The sequence below is a fragment of the Bombyx mandarina genome, chromosome 17 (assembly GCF_030267445.1).
Source record: "Bombyx mandarina strain Sakado chromosome 17, ASM3026744v2".
Lineage (NCBI taxonomy): Eukaryota > Metazoa > Arthropoda > Insecta > Lepidoptera > Bombycidae > Bombyx > Bombyx mandarina.
This window is the reverse complement of record NC_143223.1, coordinates 8,020,445-8,036,387: the sequence shown is the minus strand read 5'-3', so window position 1 is coordinate 8,036,387 and position 15,943 is coordinate 8,020,445. Positions and strand designations below refer to the sequence as shown.

General features: G+C 37.7%; 1 protein-coding gene across 3 annotated transcripts; it reads right to left on the bottom strand.

Moving 5' to 3' along the window:
* Positions 1 to 1,114: 1,114 nt before the first annotated feature.
* LOC114240616 (putative RNA-binding protein Alsin2) lies at positions 1,115 to 8,147 on the bottom strand. 3 transcript variants are annotated; one of them, XM_089734368.1, is made up of 8 exons: positions 7,904 to 8,137; positions 7,433 to 7,527; positions 6,247 to 6,325; positions 5,342 to 5,440; positions 4,915 to 5,133; positions 4,597 to 4,809; positions 3,124 to 3,368; positions 1,115 to 2,227 (listed from the first exon to the last, which is right to left on the bottom strand). In XM_089734368.1, exons 3-8 carry the CDS (start codon positions 6,277 to 6,279, stop codon positions 2,101 to 2,103), a joined length of 936 nt encoding a protein of 311 aa, XP_089590494.1. In that variant the 5' UTR covers positions 6,280 to 6,325; positions 7,433 to 7,527; positions 7,904 to 8,137; the 3' UTR covers positions 1,115 to 2,100. The 3 variants fall into 3 exon arrangements, with proteins under 3 accessions (XP_089590494.1, XP_028027031.2, XP_028027033.2); XM_028171230.2 differs by lacking the exon at positions 6,247 to 6,325 and having other exon boundaries at positions 7,904 to 8,147; XM_028171232.2 differs by lacking the exons at positions 7,433 to 7,527; positions 7,904 to 8,137 and having other exon boundaries at positions 6,233 to 6,320.
* Between the last annotated feature and the right edge of the window lie 7,796 nt (positions 8,148 to 15,943).

Below are 15,943 nucleotides of genomic sequence, written 5' to 3'. Positions count from 1 at the left end.
CCCTAATCGGCCCTCAACCACTTCATTTGATGTTAAGTGATTATCGTAGCCCATAGGTATGACAATGCACAGTCACACCGATAAATGTGGTTATGGTCTGTATTTTTTTAATGCCCTTGTAGGCAGACGAGCATACGGCCCACCTGATGGTGAGTGGTTACCGTCGCCCATGGACTTCAGCAATGCCAGGAGCAGAGCCAAGCAGCTGCCTCCCGTTAAGTACTCTTCACAAGCCAAGTTTTAAGGACATGTATAGCGCTCAGGAAACACCGTGGAAGGGAGCTCATTCCAAAGCCGTATGGTTCGTGGCAAAAAAGATCTCTGGAATCGCGCTGAGGATGAACGCAGTGGCTCTAGGTATGCGCACAGTCAGATGGGCTTTTAGTGGGAACGCGAGAAGCGAAGTTGCCTGATTTTTTTTTAATTTGTCAATATAATGTTTCTTCGGATTTAAGCGTGTAATAATGTTGGCTTATTGACCCTTTAGAATCTGCGAAAGTGCACAAGTGAGCGAAAATTAAACCAAGTCACTGGAAATGACTTTTCGGGCGGCGAGGCAACGAAAAGCCTCCGGCGCCCTCACGATGTAGACTACAAGCACTGCTCTTTCTAGGACTAGTGTTATGAGCCTATGAGCGCACCTACCCGTCCTCGCGTAGATAGAATAGCCCTTTATGCTACTAGCGTATAGATAGGGGGAAAAAAAGGAGAAAATTCAGTTATTTTGGGGTCAGCCAAACGGCATGTTTCATACCTAAGTGATTATTAAAAATGATACGGATCGAGTCGTGATACACAAAGTTCGACGGCTATCTCTCTCAAACTTTAATGAGAATTTTCAGTCACTATTTCCTTCACTATTGCGATAATAACTTGATTGCAGATGTTGATGGCCTACAAGAGCGAGGCAAATCTTTCATCACACTTCAACGCTTTGTACTACTGTTAAGCGCGTGTTTGTGATAAAGTAGATTAAGCTTTATCTTTCGTAACATTTTCAACTTAAAAAAACAAGCAAAATTTTAATGATTCAATCTACTAACTTTTACTGTAATGTGGCACCCTATACAGATTTTCGATTGTTAATAACATTGTAAGTAAAAAAAAACAATCATTGTCTTAGTAGTACTACTTTATTGCAACAAATAAAAACAAGTTTCTCCAAATCGCACACGCTTTATAGGTTCGTTTATCAATAACACAAATTCAATGTTTATATTATTTCTCAAGGGTAAGTAACTTTATCATTACCAATCCCATAAACAATTATATTTAATTATGACACTTAAAATTAAGTTCAGATATTTAACCCTACATTTACTTTAAAAAACCTATTTACTAAACTGAATATTATTGCATACTAGTGAATGCAAATAAAACGCGAGTTAACAACTAGATAACTACACAAATCACTCAAATTCAATGATTCATTACAAAGCTTTTATTGAATAGGACAGTTGACTGATGTTGTAAATTAAAAACATGGGCTTAGTTCAAATAATACGTTTAATAATATACATAGTATGAATTTGTAAGTAATACATATATACAGAATAAGTTTTGGTTGGCATTGCGAGCCAATTCCCTATCTTCTTTCTCTGTGTGTATATATAAACTTTATAGCGCATAGAAAGCGTATCGTGCGTGTGTTTATCTAGCATAATTAACGAAACTCCGTTCTTTTGAAAATATGTCATTGATCGGCACTATTTATGGCAAGCTTTTATTAGAATCTGAATTTCAGTCAACTAACCTATGGTCATGACAAACTTTCCATATATCAGAATATTCTAAAAAAAAATTTGGAAAATTCATCACATCATTGTGTCACTCACTCGTCAGGACCAATTCCGAAGGCACTGTTTTGGTCTTCAACGCATTTTAATATGTGATGTAAGTTATAGTTTGAAAGCTACTAAAGTCAGAGTCACTTATTTGCAAGACCATTTTCTAGTTCATCCATTCACTTGCAGTGCGTTATAAATTGTCAAGTTTATCTCATTTATCTCATCTATAGGAATACAATAAATACCATCCCAAAAAGACCTTCAGAATTCGATTTGACGGGTTCGTAGATATGTATACGGGTGTCAGTGGAAGTTAGTCGCGGCGGTGGTCGCGTGACGACGAACGGTGCGAGCGGCTCCGGCGGGGCTCGCGGGTGTCGTGACCGCGGGATCTCTCTCGGGAATTCTCATGTCTGCTTCGGCTCCGTGATCGGCTACGTCTATTACATACAAAAATAATAAATTTAAAAAAAAATTAAATGGTTTTTAATGGCCTGGTGACTAAGACCTTTAAGGTCAAATCTTATTTAAATTTTAATGAATACTGCACTATATGAAAAATGATAATGTGATGTTGTGTTTGACGAGCTCACAGCCCACCTGGTGTTAAGTGGTTACTGGAGCCCATGGACATCTACAACGTAAATGCGCCATCCACCTTGAGATATAAGTTCTAAGATCTCAGTATAGTTACAACGGCTGCCCCACCCTTCAAACCGAAACGCATTACTGCTTCACGGCAGAAATAAGCGGGGCGGTGGTACCTACCCGCGCGGACACACAAGAGAACCTACCACCAGTAAAAATGAAATGAAGTCGATTAATATGAAACATGGCATGAAATGAAATGAAATGATGTGGGATGAAATATGATTTCAGTAAAATGGTGGTAATTTACTAAGACTTTTTCAGTGGACTTTTTGGAGGATCCTGAGAAGTTACGTCTAGCGGCTTTGTATTATTTTACCACATTTGTGCACTTACACAGATACGAATCAGTTAATAAACCACCGTTATTACACATTTAAACCAAACCAGACAGCTTCCCGCCATAAAGTCCAAAAAAAAAATACATCGTTCATGGATTTTTAAATATTAAAACCAAGTTGAAAGACGCGCTTCGGTCCTCATTGCAATAACGCCTAACCTCTCAACTTCCGTCCGCGCGAGTTTCCGGTGCCAGACTCAAAGGGTACAAATTCAATTAGTACTATCGCATACGAACTACTTAATGATGACTTGAATTTTCTTCACAGAGAACATTGATCACTTATGACGCTACAGAACTAAGTCAACCGACAAGTAAATGATTTCATCACGTTTGTCCTGTACGTACTTCCTGTCACGTTCGCGTTCCCGGTCGCGTTCCTTGTCCCCACGATCGCGATCTTTCTCGGTCCGGTCGCGTTCCTTGTCCCCGCGCTCCCGGTCGTCTTTGTGCCGGCCGTCGCGGTCGCGCGCGGACTCGCGGTGCCGGCGGGCGCGCCGGTCGAGCTCCCGCCCGCCCACGTAGTGCCGCCGCCCGCTGCTCCGCTCGCGCTCCGACGCGCCGCGCTCTTCGCGTCGCTTGTCCACAGTTTTCTGTTAACAAAACAAATATTAATGTTAACAATTATAAGTATATTAATAGTACATTACCCGCTATAAAATCATTCTGTGAAGCATTCGTCGTGGCATAAAGGATAAGACGCCTGGTGCATTCGTATGCAGCGATGCGACTGTGAAGGTGTACAAATCCCGCAGGCATGTACTAATTTTTATAATACTACTAGCTGACCCGGCAGACTTCGTAGTGCCTCAATCGATAAATAAAAGACCTAAACTTTTGTATAAAATAAACTTAAAACAAACAAAAGGAATCCGTACGACGGGGGACACATCAAAGGAAAAACAAAATTGTTAAGCATTTTTATATTTATCTACCTTTTAAGCCTTCCCTGGACTTCCACAAATAATTCAATATCAAAATTAGCCAAATCGGTCCAGCCGTTCTCGAGTTTTAGCGAGACTAACGAACAGCAATTCGTTTTTATATATAGAGAAAAAAAATAAATGAAAGTACATACTTGTTGAACGTCAAAAGAACTACCGCCTATTCACAAAAACTAGCCTCCGTCCCGAGAAGAACTGGCAAGAAATTCAGTGGGCATGTCTTTTTTTTATTAATATTATTATTATTTTTTTTTTAATTCTTTTACAATGAGTATGATAACGTAACAATTATTGCAAATATTGAAATGCCCAGAGCGAGCAACTCATTCCCACTTTGTGCAATCTTCTAGATAATCATTGACTTTATAGTAAGCTTTATTGCACAGATGTTCTTTAATAGTTTTCTTAAACCTATGTATATGTAGGTTCTGAACATCTTGTGGGATTTTGTTGTACAGTATAAATATATTAATAGTACATTAACCACTATAAATTCATTCTATTAAGCATTGGTCGTGACATAAAAGATAAGATGCCTGGTGATCGCCTGGATGCGAATGCGAAGGTGTACGAATCCCGCAGGCAGGTACTAATTTTTATAATACTATAATTACTAATAATTTGCGTAATTACGGTCTTGCGAGTCTTGCGAGCCCACACTGGTGGGTACCTGCCTATTTCTGCCGTGAATCAGTAATACTTTTTGGTTTGAAGGGTGGGTAGCCATTGTACTATAAAAACTGAGACTTAGAACGTCTGAAAATGGGTGGCTATAAGGTCGATGAATGTGGTCTATGGGCTCCGATGCTCACCAAGCGCCAGGTGGGCCGTGAGTTTGTCTACCATTCTTAGCAATGAAAAAATAATGCAACATTACCTTTAATTCTGTTAATTTTTCACGAATAGTTATGAATCCGAGATGCAATTTTCCTCCAAAATGATCGGCCAAACGTCTATCATTGTCGTGAATGCCAAGATAGGCTGAACAAACTTCGCAAACTCGTAACTTCTGCTGTTGGTAGGACGAAGCGGGCATGGAATTACGATAGTCTTGCTCGGCGATAGCTTTCTTTTTGCGAAGTTCGTCAATCTGAAATCATTGGGATTTTATGCTCACCACTCACAAAAAGATATTAAATTTAGCAAATTAATTGTGATTAACTTAAAAACTTTTATTTTAATCCTGAAACTTTACCTCTCCCATTAATTTCACACTCTCCTCGACCATACCCTCTTCTCCGAGTGCCTCAGCCCGAGCCAGTTTCTGCCCTATTTGCTCTGCCAATTCATGAACAGCATTGGCTTTCTCCGTCACTTCTGCTGACAGTTCTTCTTGTGTCTCTGCCAGACGTTGCTTAGCAGCAGTAGTTCGACGATCACAATCAGCTATAAACGCCTCTAAGTGCTCTGTAGCCTTTACATAAAATAGTAAAATTTTATTTAATTGACCACAATTTAAATACAATAATTATAAGTCTTACGGCTTTGATCCATGGTCGAATTCATGTGAAAACAAAACATTTGAGACTGGAAGTTTTAAGATACATTAATCAAAATTTTAAATTATGTAAATATCTTATATTTCAATTTTAACAAAAAAAAATGCAGTTATTTATACTCACATCAATGTCGTAGAAATAATCTTTGGTCTTGGAAGCTATTTCATAGTCCGCCCGTAGAGCCAGATCATGTATTTTGGGACACTCACCTAAATCCATACGCTGCAAAAGAAAAAATTAAAACCACATGAAAAGTAAAAGTTCATTTTTATGACAAAATGTAAGGGTCAGGAATGGTGTCACATATGTTTATGCTTGCAAAACTCAAAGACCCCAAATCATACTGTTTCAACAATAGTTATGAAAATATGTAAAAATATCTCCATAGGTAAAATATAGAATATAAAATACATACTATAACACCGACAAATGCACACTGAGCTGGTTCACTCCCTCGTTCAATAATAATTTTCAAATACTTACAACAAATAGTGGAAACACCCTCCAGAATTTCTTACAATACTATTTTGGTTTTAAGAGTGAAGTGAAGCCATAAAATAAAATGAATGTGACAATCAAGCACAATTACCGAAAGTGTGTAGACTAGAACAATAGCTATGATTGCCACTTAATATTTTCAATTTTTATATATAGATGTAGATCATGTTTTTCATACAACAAATTGAATTTATTTCAGTTTTGTTTGTTTATTATTTATGCTTACATATTGTATATTGTTTTTAGAATATATTTTTTTTAAGAATTTTATTCCATTTTAGCACATGCAAATGTATTTGTACCCCTACACATTTAAACAGCACAGTACATACCCAATGTAGTTATTGTATGTCACCAAATATTTCACACCAGGCTAAGTTTTTTGAAGGTCCTAAAATTTTATATGTACTCACCAATGCAGCATTAGTAAACAATTTAATGACAAGAACCATATTGAATTAAATCCTGCTTAGCAGTAAGATTACATTCAGCTAACTATAAATGTTTTATACGTACATCTGGGTACTTACAGAACAGCCTAACTCATACAATCTATCCCTCATCTGTTAAGTATTGTGATGAGCGATAAAGACTAGTGTTGGGCATTTTCTGAAAAGCATATTTCACCACAGTTAATGCCACTCTGACGTGAGTATATTCCAGTGACAATACAACATTTTATTGTATAATAGAAGTGACAGATGATAGTAGAACACATACAATAGGAGAATTATATATAAATTAAATCCAAAGTTTTTCAAAATTACTATCCTAGTGTATGTGAAAAGGCATAGAGCACTGCAAATCCCCTGAATCTAAGATCTCATTATAATGTTGTTTCATCTATTTATATAATACAATACAATCAGTGCTGGCTTTAAGGTAAGACCAGGGTCTAACAGCAGTACAGCACCTCAAACAAAGAACTATCCAGTTAAGAGTATAGCAATTATCTACTTCTCTATCACAATTGTGAAAGCAAATTTTCCACTTGAAGATAATACATTGAGATTTTAATTATGAAAAATATCATTATATAAACATCCAGTAAAGATTTCAAGATCAAAAATTATAATTCAATGACTCATATTTTATAAATTCTTATTCTTGCTTTAAATTTTTATTATTATTTCTAACCTTTTTAAAACTTTTAGAGATTTATTGTTCATGTTAGTGTTTTTTCTCATGTCTACGATTATTTTTGTTCCCAATTATATTTATAAATCTAAAAAGTAATAGAAAAGGTTACACATTCTGCATAACATTAAATTTACTTTCTTAGTGCTACAAATTTATGAAGAGAGCTAATTTAAATGTATTAATTATATAATGTATTAATTATATAATGTATTATTTTCTTAAATTTTCATGAGTAATGTACATTATAGTCAGCCGAGAAAGATACCATAAACAATTTAGAGCATTAAAACTCCAGAATTAATAAAATGATAATATGCGCAAGATTAAACAGTAGAAGTATTTAAATTATGTGATGATCTTGATATAACAAACTCCTTTCTCTTACATTTAAAAAAAATTCAATTTAATAAGAAATCAAGAGCACTATGGTATTTAACGCCGGCACTGAATGTCAACTATTTGTTTAAACTTGTTTACTTATTTTTATGTTATTGATTTTAAACCTTCATTATATTAAGACCTTAAAACATGTGATCTAAACCCAATACTATATTTTATCAAAACTCAATCACTTACGGTGGATGACAGTATTTCATGTGGACAACATTGCAACAAAAATGATTTGCATACAGAATCATCGTAAAATTTTACCCCATGTCTGTCACTTTCACCTGAAAATGTAATATGGAAGCTAATTTGATGACCACTCATTTAATTATTTCTAATTAAATTTCTGTAATGTTAAAAATTGCACTTATTAGGAAGAAATAAAATATACAGCAATTTCATAGTGAATCTCGTTTATTAAATTTTGCATTTCTACTTAGCATTTAACTTGAGCAAACTTTGTATACAGATTTCTTGGTAACATGCGAATCAATACTGGCTTTTTATAATAATTAACGTTGTAGCATGTTCTGATAACAGTATTTCTCATTGAAGGTGAAAGTAATGTTTGTTTTTCAATTACTAATTTTGTATTCCTAAAATCACTTCACAATTAAAGTACTTAAAAATAAAATTATTATTAATCGTTAAATTACATACCATTTCGAGCTGTGCCCATAAGCTGATCTAGCATAGCCCTCATTTGCTCGTGTGCTGACATTTTCAAGTCTAATATTAAACTTTTGTAAATGTTTTAAAGTTAATCAGACAGCAGAAGTTGATAGAATAAATCTGATCAGTAGTGAAATCCAAAAATTTCAACCTAATTTCTACTAATCTTTTCACTGGCGATGTCTACGATTCCCATAATTTGGCAAATGGCAAAATCAAAATGGTGGTAACCATAAAGATTTTTTTCTTGTGCTCACTTTGACAGGCGAAAGAAATAAAGCCCATAAGATAAAATTTTCTTTTTTCCAATAGACCGCGTCTAATCGGTAAAAATTAAATAAAATTAACAATAGAATGAAGTTACATAAAATTAAAACCCGCATGAACGTACATCCGCACGGGTAGGTACCACCACCCCACCTATTTCTGCCGTGAAGCAGTAATGCGTTTTGGTTCGAGGGGTGGGACAGCCGTTGTAACTATACTGAGACCTTTGAACTTTTACGTTGTAGATGTCTATGGGCTCCAGTAACCACTTAACACCAGGTGGGCTGTGCGCTCGTCCATCCATCTAAAGAACGTACAGAATATTTTTAACTGTAGTGTAAAATAGTAAAAAACTAATGCTACCAATGTAATCTCCTTCGTCTCTACAGATGTTAACCCTTATTTACTAATCTTGTGAGTTCGCATAGGTGATACCAGTGATAGATATTTTTCAATTATATTACGTTATTATAGTCCGGCATTATCGGGTCTGTTATCACCTCTCAACCGGGTATCATTAAACGGATTCCCCAGCGACCCAGGCGTTAAAAAAATACGTACTATTTTTCAGGTTGGAAGCCGTTAAATATTCAATTGAGTCACATAGAGCCCCTGGCTAAAATTGAGTGGCGACATTTAAATTGTGCTGTATATGAGCATCGGTAACCATTCGGGTAGCACCAAGTGGTTCAGGATATTATTCTTCTCTCTCTCTCTGTTCTCAGGGGCCAGAATTTTTTTAAAAATAAAATAGCCTTCAAAGTAGAAGACTGTGGCGGGAACGCGAGAAGCGAAGTTGTGTTAATTGTTTTATTTAGTGATTCTTCAGGTTCAAATGTGTAATAACGGTAGTATATTAAACAGTTTAATATCTGTAAGTAAAGTTTAAGTAAAGTAATGTATTTTTTATGAAACTATCGTTTAATTTAGCTGTACTAACACGATGGAGCATAAATAATGCTAATAAAACGTTTTAAAATATATTTTTTTAAATCAGGATCCATTTTTTTCCGTCCCATCATCAAAGGTGTCATTAGTACTATCATCTGCATTTGTTTTCGGAAGCGGTCTCATAACACCCAGTATAAAACATAAATACATATAGGTTGGTTAATACATTAGGTATACAAATAGGTTGGGGAAAAAGTTTCTTATTCACGTTTTTTATTTTTATTTAAATGTAACTAAAGTATGTAGGTACAATTTTGTTCGATAAATTTTTGCCATCTTTTAGGTAGGGACACGATCCCATTGCTATAATATATACATTTTGGGGCTTTTGATCAAAATACCGCGATAATTGGTTTTGGCAGTCCTCTCGTGATGTTAACCTGACACTGCCTAAAGAATACTGAAGAGACCGAAACATGTGGAAATCTGAAGGTGCAAGGTCAGGACTATACGGCGGATTTATTCACACCTCCCAGCCAAGCTCTCTTAATTTTTGCTGAGTGGCTAAAGATATGTAAGGTCTAGCGTTATCTTGATGAAAAACCAGACCCCTTCTGTTGATTAATTCCGGCCGCTTTCTCTCAACTTCTTGCTGTAATCTGATGTAGAGTTCAGAATCGATTTTCCTGCCAGCTCATAATGAATAATGCCCTTCCAATCCCACCACACACACAGCATCACCTTGTTGCGAGTTAACCCGGGTTTCACCACAGTTTATGAAGCCTGACCGGCCTTTAACCACCACCATTTTCACACGTTCTTGTCGTACGTATTCCACTTTTCATCACCAGTTATCGACTTCTTCAAAAATGGTTCGGTTTCATTACGTCGTAATAAAGAATCACAAATACACACGGTTTATTAGGTTTCTTTCAGTGAGCTCGTGAGGTACCCAAATATTGAGCTTTTTTGTGTAACCAGTTTTTTTCAAATGCGCCAAAACTGTTTTGTGGTCAATTCCCAGTTCTTCAGCTACGTCGTAACTACTGATATGCTGAACTTACTTCACTTTTTCAAAAATGGCATCAATTTTATCCGTAATAGGGCGACCAGAGCGACTTGCATTTTTGACATCAAAATTTCCGGATTGAAAACGCATAAACCTTTGTGCACCTCTCACAGACACTGCACTAGGTCCATAAACATCGCAAATTTTTTTCGCGGCTTGCGTTGCATTTTTACTTTTTTTGTAGTAAAATTTTAAAATGTATCGAATTTCTTCATTAGATTCACTCATCTTGATAGAACGAAAAATAAATAAAAAACATAATTATCCATGTTTGTTATCTTCGAATTATGTTCTTTATAATTTAAAGCAGCCAGATACAAATAGTATAGCCAAAGAGATTTTATTACAAGTTCATACAGTATACTATAATGCGAAAGGACTTTTTCCCCAACCTAAAAATAAGTTAATTATATAAAAGATTAGACTGTATGGTACAGTTGTAGGTACTTATTAACTCCATGGTATGGTATGACACCTTTGCCTTATCATCTTGAAAAATACTACTACTAATACTTTGTGGTGAATGGTTTTACACACACAGATTAACAATGGGAGACGTCCGGAAAGAAAGAAAGAGAGGCTGTCAGATTGAGGGAAAAATGTCATGAGATAAAAATTTGTGTTTTACGTTTTTAAAAGGTTCAAAGGATAAAAACCAATTGATTGTTAATGTATACAATTTTAAGGTGCGTGTGGAATAAATAAGTGCTTCCTATACTGCAGTTTGAGTTTAATCCGCAACGACGACAGTTGACAACATATTTCCTAAAATGGTGACCCCGACACGAGAAATTGAGATGTCCCGTTGAAGCCGCGGACGTAATAACGGATGTAATAACGCAATATAGAAGCCTGCTTTCAATAAATCCACGGAGAACCACAAAAATAAATCGCAAATGTTCATTTCCTTATTACGCCTGAACATTTTTTCGACAATTTAATTATCATTTTCGCAAGTATTAGTGAGGTCTAATACGAACACCATCAGTGCTGCAGTCTATATAATAAGGACTCTAATAAAAAATAGAATTTCGTATTAAAAACCTTAATGTTATTTATTTCCTTTTATTTTTTATTTTTCTGTGAATGTATTAACCAATATTAATTTTAGTTTAATTTTTTTTAATACCATATTGTATTGTAATATAATACTATAATTGGTTATATGTATAATTCCTGTTGAGCGTGTGGTATAGTTAACATTATTTATACAGTTCTATATTATTAAACTAAGTTTATATTTTTCTTCTTAACAATGGCCAGTCAAGAAATACAGGAACAACTGCAACAACTCTTGGCGCAAATGCAGCGCTACAAAAACAACTTGAAGGAAATGAGAGAGAAACAAAAGTTTGTAGAGTTACAGTCAAATTGCCTACATTTTGGGCTGACAAACCAGCTGTTTGGTTTGCTCAAATTGAAGCTCAATTCCAAATTGCCAATATTGTGACAGATACTACTAAATATAATTATGTTGTAGGTCACCTTGACCAAAGAATAGCTGGAGAGGTTGAAGACATAATAACAAACCCACCAACTGAAGAAAAATATGAAAAATTAAAAAGCATACTTATTCAGCGCCTTTCTGTATCACAGGAAAAAAGAGTTCGACAACTTCTGAGTGATGAAGAACTTGGGGATAGAAAACCATCACAGTTCCTCCGACACCTACGCTCTCTTGCAGGAAGCACACTCACAGACGACAATATTATACGCCAACTTTGGTTACGCCGCTTGCCTCATCAGGCTCAAGCTATACTGGCAGCACAGGCTGACCTTGGCCTTGACAAATTGTCAGAACTAGCCGACAAAATTCTTGAGTTGGCCCAAACTCCTCCTATGGTATGTTCGACCGCAACATCTTCGAACAGTTTAACCCTTGGTTCATTAGCCAAACAACTAGAAGAGATCAGTAGCCAAGTTGCTGCCCTATCTAGGCGACAGAGCCGCCCTTATCGTGACAGATCATCATCTCGCGGCCCTAAAATTTGTTGGTATCATCGGAGGTGGGGCAATAATGCAACTAAATGTGTAACTCCTTGCACCTGGAAGGCGGAAAACCCAAACAGCAGTCAGTAATGGCGGCAACTGATTGCCATAGTATTGGCCGCCGCCTGTTTGTCATTGACCAAGTGACCAAGCACCGTTTTTTAATCGACACTGAATCAGACCTATGCTGTTTCCCCCATCACTGGTTACCAATAAAGCGAAAGGCTACCAAATACGACTTAAGCGCTGCCAATGGTAGTTGCATTCGGACTTTCGGCACAATTAATTTAAATCTAAACTTCGGGCTACGCCGTAACTTTGTCTGGAAATTTGTCATAGCCGACGTTAACTCTGCAATTATCGGATCTGATTTTTTAGCGTTTTACAATCTTTTACCGGATTGCAGAAATGAAAGGATAGTTGATGGGACCACAGGACTATCATCAATTGCCTCAACCACTGATATTGATCAACCAAGTGTTCGAGCAGTTGCATCTGGAAAGGTCATTTTTACTGAATTATTAGCAGAATTTCCAAACATTTCACGACCACCAGGGCTGCCTCGAGTCGTTAAACACCATACGGTCCATTTCATCAAAACAACGGATGGGCCTCCGATTTCCTGCCGTCCCCGCCGCTTAGCCCCTCAGAAACTAGTTGCAGCTAAGAAAGAGTTCGAGGATATGGTGCAATCTGGTACAGCTCGACCATCCAAAAGTGCCTGGTCATCACCACTGCATATGACAATTAAAAAAGACGACACCTGGCGTCCATGCGGCGATTACCGGGCCCTAAACGCCAGAACAGTTCCAGATAGGTACCCCGTGCGCCATATTCACGATTTTGCTCATAACCTCTCTGGTTCAAAAGTTTTCAGCACCATCGATTTAGTAAAAGCTTATCACCAGATACCGATCGCTGAGGAGGACGTGCCGAAGACAGCAATTGTTACACCGTTTGGCCTCTTCGAATTCCCATTCATGACTTTTGGGCTTCGAAACGCGGGACAGACATTCCAGCGATTTATTGATGAGGTCACACGGGGTCTTGATTTCTGTTTTCCCTACGTTGATGACATCCTCGTTCATTCAGCTGATGAGAATCTTCATCTGAAACACCTTCGAACCCTCTTCGAACGTCTACAAGAATACGGAGTTGTAATTAACCCCTCTAAATGTACTCTGGGAGTAGATGAAGTTAACTTCTTGGGCTATCAAATAAACAGTGAAGGGACACGCCCTCCTCAGGCTCGCATCCAAGTCTTATTGGACTTTCCACCTCCTGAGACGGTACAAGGTATGCGCCGATTTCTCGGTATGCTGAACTACTACCGGCGTTTTGTTCCACATGCTGCTCAGTTTCAGGCACCGCTAATTGAGGCTCTCGTAGCAACAAAGAGCAAGGGTGCCAGACCATTTCCTTTGTCCCCAGAGCTACTTCAGCAATTTGAAGCCTGCAAGCAAAGCTTGTCCTCGGCGACGCTATTACAACATCCTGTGAGTAATTCTAGTTTAGGTCTGTTCACGGATGCCTCCAGTGTTCATATTGGGTCTTGCCTTCAGCAAAAGGTAAATGGTAAGTGGTTTCCGCTATCTTTTTTTAGTAAGAAACTCACACCCCAGCAAAGACAGTGGCCGACTTACTACAAAGAATTATTAGCGGTATACGAAAGTGTTCAACATTTTCGATATATTTTAGAAGTCCAGCATGCCACAATTTTTACCGACCACAAACCACTCTTATATGCTTTCTTACAGAGACGCGAGATGCTGCCATCTCCTCAGTTAAACCAGTTGTTTTTTATAAGCCAATTCACGACTGACATACAGTATATTAAGGGCGAGGACAATATCGTTGCTGACACAATGTCACGCATCGATATCAACGCCATCGCGCTGGATCAAGATCACGATGCACTCGCGAAGTCTCAGGCTACAGATTCTGAATTGAAAAATCTGTTACAAAATGGCTCTAGCCTGAGCCTAACTAAAATCAGCCCTCCAGAAGCGAAATCGGCAATTTATTGTGACGTTTCTACAGGTAAGCCACGTCCGTATTTAACCCCTTCCTTTCGAAGAACCGCGTTCAACCAACTGCACAACTTGAGTCATCCTGGTATCCGTGCTACCATACGCCTCGTGTCAGAACGTTTCGTTTGGCCATCGATGAAAAGGGACTGCCGTATTTGGTCTCGAAGCTGTGACGCATGTCAACGTAGCAAAGTTTCAAGACACAACTCAGCTCCTACTGGAAAGTTTAACACACCATCCGGTCGCTTCATGCACGTGCATATAGACATTGTAGGGCCATTACCGGTTTGCAACGAATACCGATATTGTTTGACGGCAATTGATAGGGTTTCCAGGTGGCCAGAGGTGTGGCCTATGCGCACCATCACGGCAGAGGAAGTGGGGGAAACTTTTACCAGGGAGTGGATTTCCCGTTTTGGGGTACCGTTAATAATCACAACAGACCAAGGATCCCAATTTGAATCCGATTTGTTTAACCGGCTGCTGCTTCGATTCGCCACCAAGCGTATAAGGACTACCTCATATCATCCCTGCGCAAACGGAATGATTGAACGTGTCCATAGACAGCTCAAAGCGGCATTAATATGCCATCAAGATTCATGGGTAAGATCCCTTCCCATGGTTTTGCTGGGAATGCGGTCAGCCTTTAAAGAAGATTTGGAAGCCACAGTCGTAGAAACGGTGTACGGTGAACCTTTAAGACTCCCCGGAGAGCTGTTAATAGCTTCCTCGTCAATAGAAAAAATTGAGGATGCCACCGACTTTGTGGTACAATTGCGTAACAAAATGTCATCTATACGCCCAGTGCCTGCTTTTCGACATTGTAAAAACTCTCCATTTATATTCAAGGAATTGGAAAGCACTTCTCATGTTTTCCTGAGAGACGATACCATCCGCAGGGCATTGCAGCCGCCATATACAGGTCCATTTAAAGTATTAGAACGCTCCCCTGATGGGAAAACGTTCACACTGTCCATAAAAAATAACAAAGTTGTCGTGAGTGTAGACAGAATTAAACCGGCTTTCATAGATCACATTGATGATGAACGGAAGCAAGCTGAGCCTTTGTCTTGTCAGCAAAATCAAGCCTTACGACCAATGGATCTGGAAAATCCACCGCCGCTGTTGCCGCTGCCAACTAGGCCGCTGTCAATTCCAATAAAAATTCAAGGTGAGAAAACAAAAGAGCCTTATACCACACGCTCAGGCAGACGTGTCAGATTTAAAAAAATTACTGATTTATAAGAACTACTTGTATCTTGGTACCTGTTGTTACCTATCGTTACCTTGTACTTGTTACTTGTTACCTGTAATTTTCACTTATAATTCTTCGTTTTATACAATTATTCTTGTAATACATTCGCACGTATACCTAATTATGCGTAATATTAAGAGTATAGTGACAATTTTGATTAAGGGCTCTCATCTGGCGTAACTTTCTCCGTGGGGGTGTGGTGTGGTGAATGGTTTTTCACACACAGGTTAACAATGGGAGACGTCCGGAAAGAAAGAAAGAGAGGCTGTCAGATTGAGGGAAAAATGTCATGAGATAAAAATTTGTGTTTTACGTTTTTAAAAGGTTCAAAGGATAAAAACCAATTGATTGTTAATGTATACAATTTTAAGGTGCGTGTGGAATAAATAAGTGCTTCCTATACTGCAGTTTGAGTTTAATCCGCAACGACGACAGTTGACAACATATTTCCTAAAACTTCAAAGTAGACAGCTAATTTCACAATTGACATTTGACGTTTTAATTTGACATCAACTTTACCAAAAAGT

Coding starts and splice junctions, on each gene's coding strand:
- LOC114240616 (XM_028171230.2), bottom strand. CDS start 7,964: ATGTCAGCACACGAGCAAATGAGGGCTATGCTAGATCAGCTTATGGGC. Junction 4,810..4,914: donor GTGTGAAATTAATGGGAGAG/GTAAAGTTTCAG, acceptor CAATGATTTCAG/ATTGACGAACTTCGCAAAAA. Junction 2,228..3,123: donor GAACGCGAACGTGACAGGAA/GTACGTACAGGA, acceptor TGTATGTAATAG/ACGTAGCCGATCACGGAGCC.